Source organism: Capsicum annuum, chromosome 10 (assembly GCF_002878395.1).
Source record: "Capsicum annuum cultivar UCD-10X-F1 chromosome 10, UCD10Xv1.1, whole genome shotgun sequence".
In the NCBI taxonomy this organism is placed as follows: domain Eukaryota; kingdom Viridiplantae; phylum Streptophyta; class Magnoliopsida; order Solanales; family Solanaceae; genus Capsicum; species Capsicum annuum.
In genome coordinates this window covers 6,412,945-6,414,924 of record NC_061120.1, presented here as the reverse complement: position 1 = coordinate 6,414,924, position 1,980 = coordinate 6,412,945, and the positions used below count along the sequence as shown (strand labels likewise).

The 1,980-nt window shown below is 36.1% G+C and overlaps 1 protein-coding gene across 1 annotated transcript; it reads left to right on the top strand.

Moving 5' to 3' along the window:
- The first annotated feature begins 189 nt into the window (after positions 1 to 189).
- On the top strand, positions 190 to 1,476 carry LOC107844903. Its single transcript, XM_016689228.2, has 2 exons — positions 190 to 656; positions 1,215 to 1,476. The coding sequence occupies exons 1-2, from the start codon at positions 257 to 259 to the stop codon at positions 1,313 to 1,315; spliced, it is 501 nt and encodes a 166-aa protein (XP_016544714.1). The 5' UTR covers positions 190 to 256; the 3' UTR covers positions 1,316 to 1,476.
- Positions 1,477 to 1,980: the final 504 nt, after the last annotated feature.

Below are 1,980 nucleotides of genomic sequence, written 5' to 3'. Positions count from 1 at the left end.
GTGGCTCCTCCCCAGAGTATATATATAATATAATTTTCCAACGAATTCGAAGGTCGATCGAGTCTCAGTTGACAACTTTTGGATAAGGGTGTGGCTGCTCCCTTGATTCTCCATCACACAAATTATCTTATCTTATATATAATAATAATCTAAAAAGAGTATAATGATATATGTTTCCTCTATAAATAGTTTCTTATGACATGCTTATTTTTCAGACCAACCCAAAAAAACAAGAACAATAACTAACTCTCTGTCAATGGCAATGAAAGTTGTTGTAGTGTTGTTCATTGCAATGGTTGTTTTGACAGAGCACAATGCTATGGCTGGTACATTAACATGTCTGGCAGGATGTGCAGCTAAAGGAGGATCTCCAGACAACTTACTTAACTGCCTCATTGGTTGTGGTACACCATGTTCAATACAATGTGCAGTTAACAACAAAACACCTGAGGACGTAGCTAAGTGCCTTGCAGATTGTGGTACACCATGTCCAGCAAAATGTGCAAGAGATTCCACAACTGTTCCATCCCTTGCTGTGTGCCTCATTGGTTGCTTTTCACCATTTGTAACTCATGAGGACATTCAAACTCCAGACCGTACTACTACTGTTTGCACTGTTGGATGTTCTCTTGGAATTTGTTCTCAATTTCTCAATGGTAATAACTCACTAACACTTCTTGCCTTTCTAGCAGATACTTGCATGTCCTAATACTCGCGGAAATATACATGCATGCGATGTATCTGAGACTAAACAGACCTACACCTTAACTATGTATCTGCACGTCTTAATTAACATGCACCTGCATCTATTGGAAGCAGTGGTGGGGCCAGAATTTTCACTAAGGGGATTCAAAATCGAAAGAAGTAGGCATACGGACTAGCCGAAGGGAGTTCAAACATCAATTATATATACATAAAAAATAATTTTAACCCTGTATAAATAGTATAATTTTCCGCCGAAGGGGGTTTGGGTGAACTTCCTAACCATTAGGTGGCGCTCTCCGCCCCTGTCTGGAGGGTTACTTGTCTATAATGTATCCGCAACTACACGATGTATCAGTGTTGTTTTTTAATTGTACGTTATAGTAATGTGATTTATATTGTTTACCCTTTATTTTATCTTCTACGATGTATAAACAGGGGCGGCTCAATAAAATTAATGGATCCGTATATAAACAGGGGCAACTCATTAATTTATCTGATTAATTTTGCAGATGAGGAGATGTTTGGAGCTTGCATGAAAAGCTGTGGTAACAACCATTGCGCCATTGGTGGCAATTATATTGCTAGCTTTAGAGAAAGCTTAAGAAGATGAAGGATTAATTTGCTCTAAGAATTTATGTACTAAGCTATTAAATACTTTTGTGTTTGTACTTTTTTAAATTATGTATTTGTGTTTTGTATTTTGTATTGAATTTGTGATTTTCTAAGTTATGTATTTTTGTTGTTTATTGAATAAAACTGTAGTGCTTCTTACTTCCTTTTTGTTTACTTAATTACATGAAATTAATTTAGCAAGCTTTTTATGGAAACAAAATCGTATGTAATTGTTATGAGTTGAATAGAAGTCTAGTGCTATGTTGTTATTAGTTATATATATGGAAAAGAAAACACAAATATTTATTAGAAACTGCTAGATCCTTGCTATTTCAATCTAAACTTCCACTTGAATATTGGGGGAGGGCCGAGGGGAGCAGAGGCGGAGCCACCTTTCGCGTAGGGGTTCATTTGATGAAAAATTATACTATTTATATATGATTAAAATTATCTTTTATGTATATATAGTTGACGTTGAACTACCTTCGATTAGTTCATATGTTTACTACTGGAGGGGAGGAAGGGGAAAAAAAAAATGTAGAACTTACGTTTTATCTGCATGCATGCATAATAATCAACGTGGAGGACATGGAGCAATTTTGTCATGTCATACTCACCTATGATAATTGGAGGGGCGGCTCAACCAGTATGATGGTTTAAAGC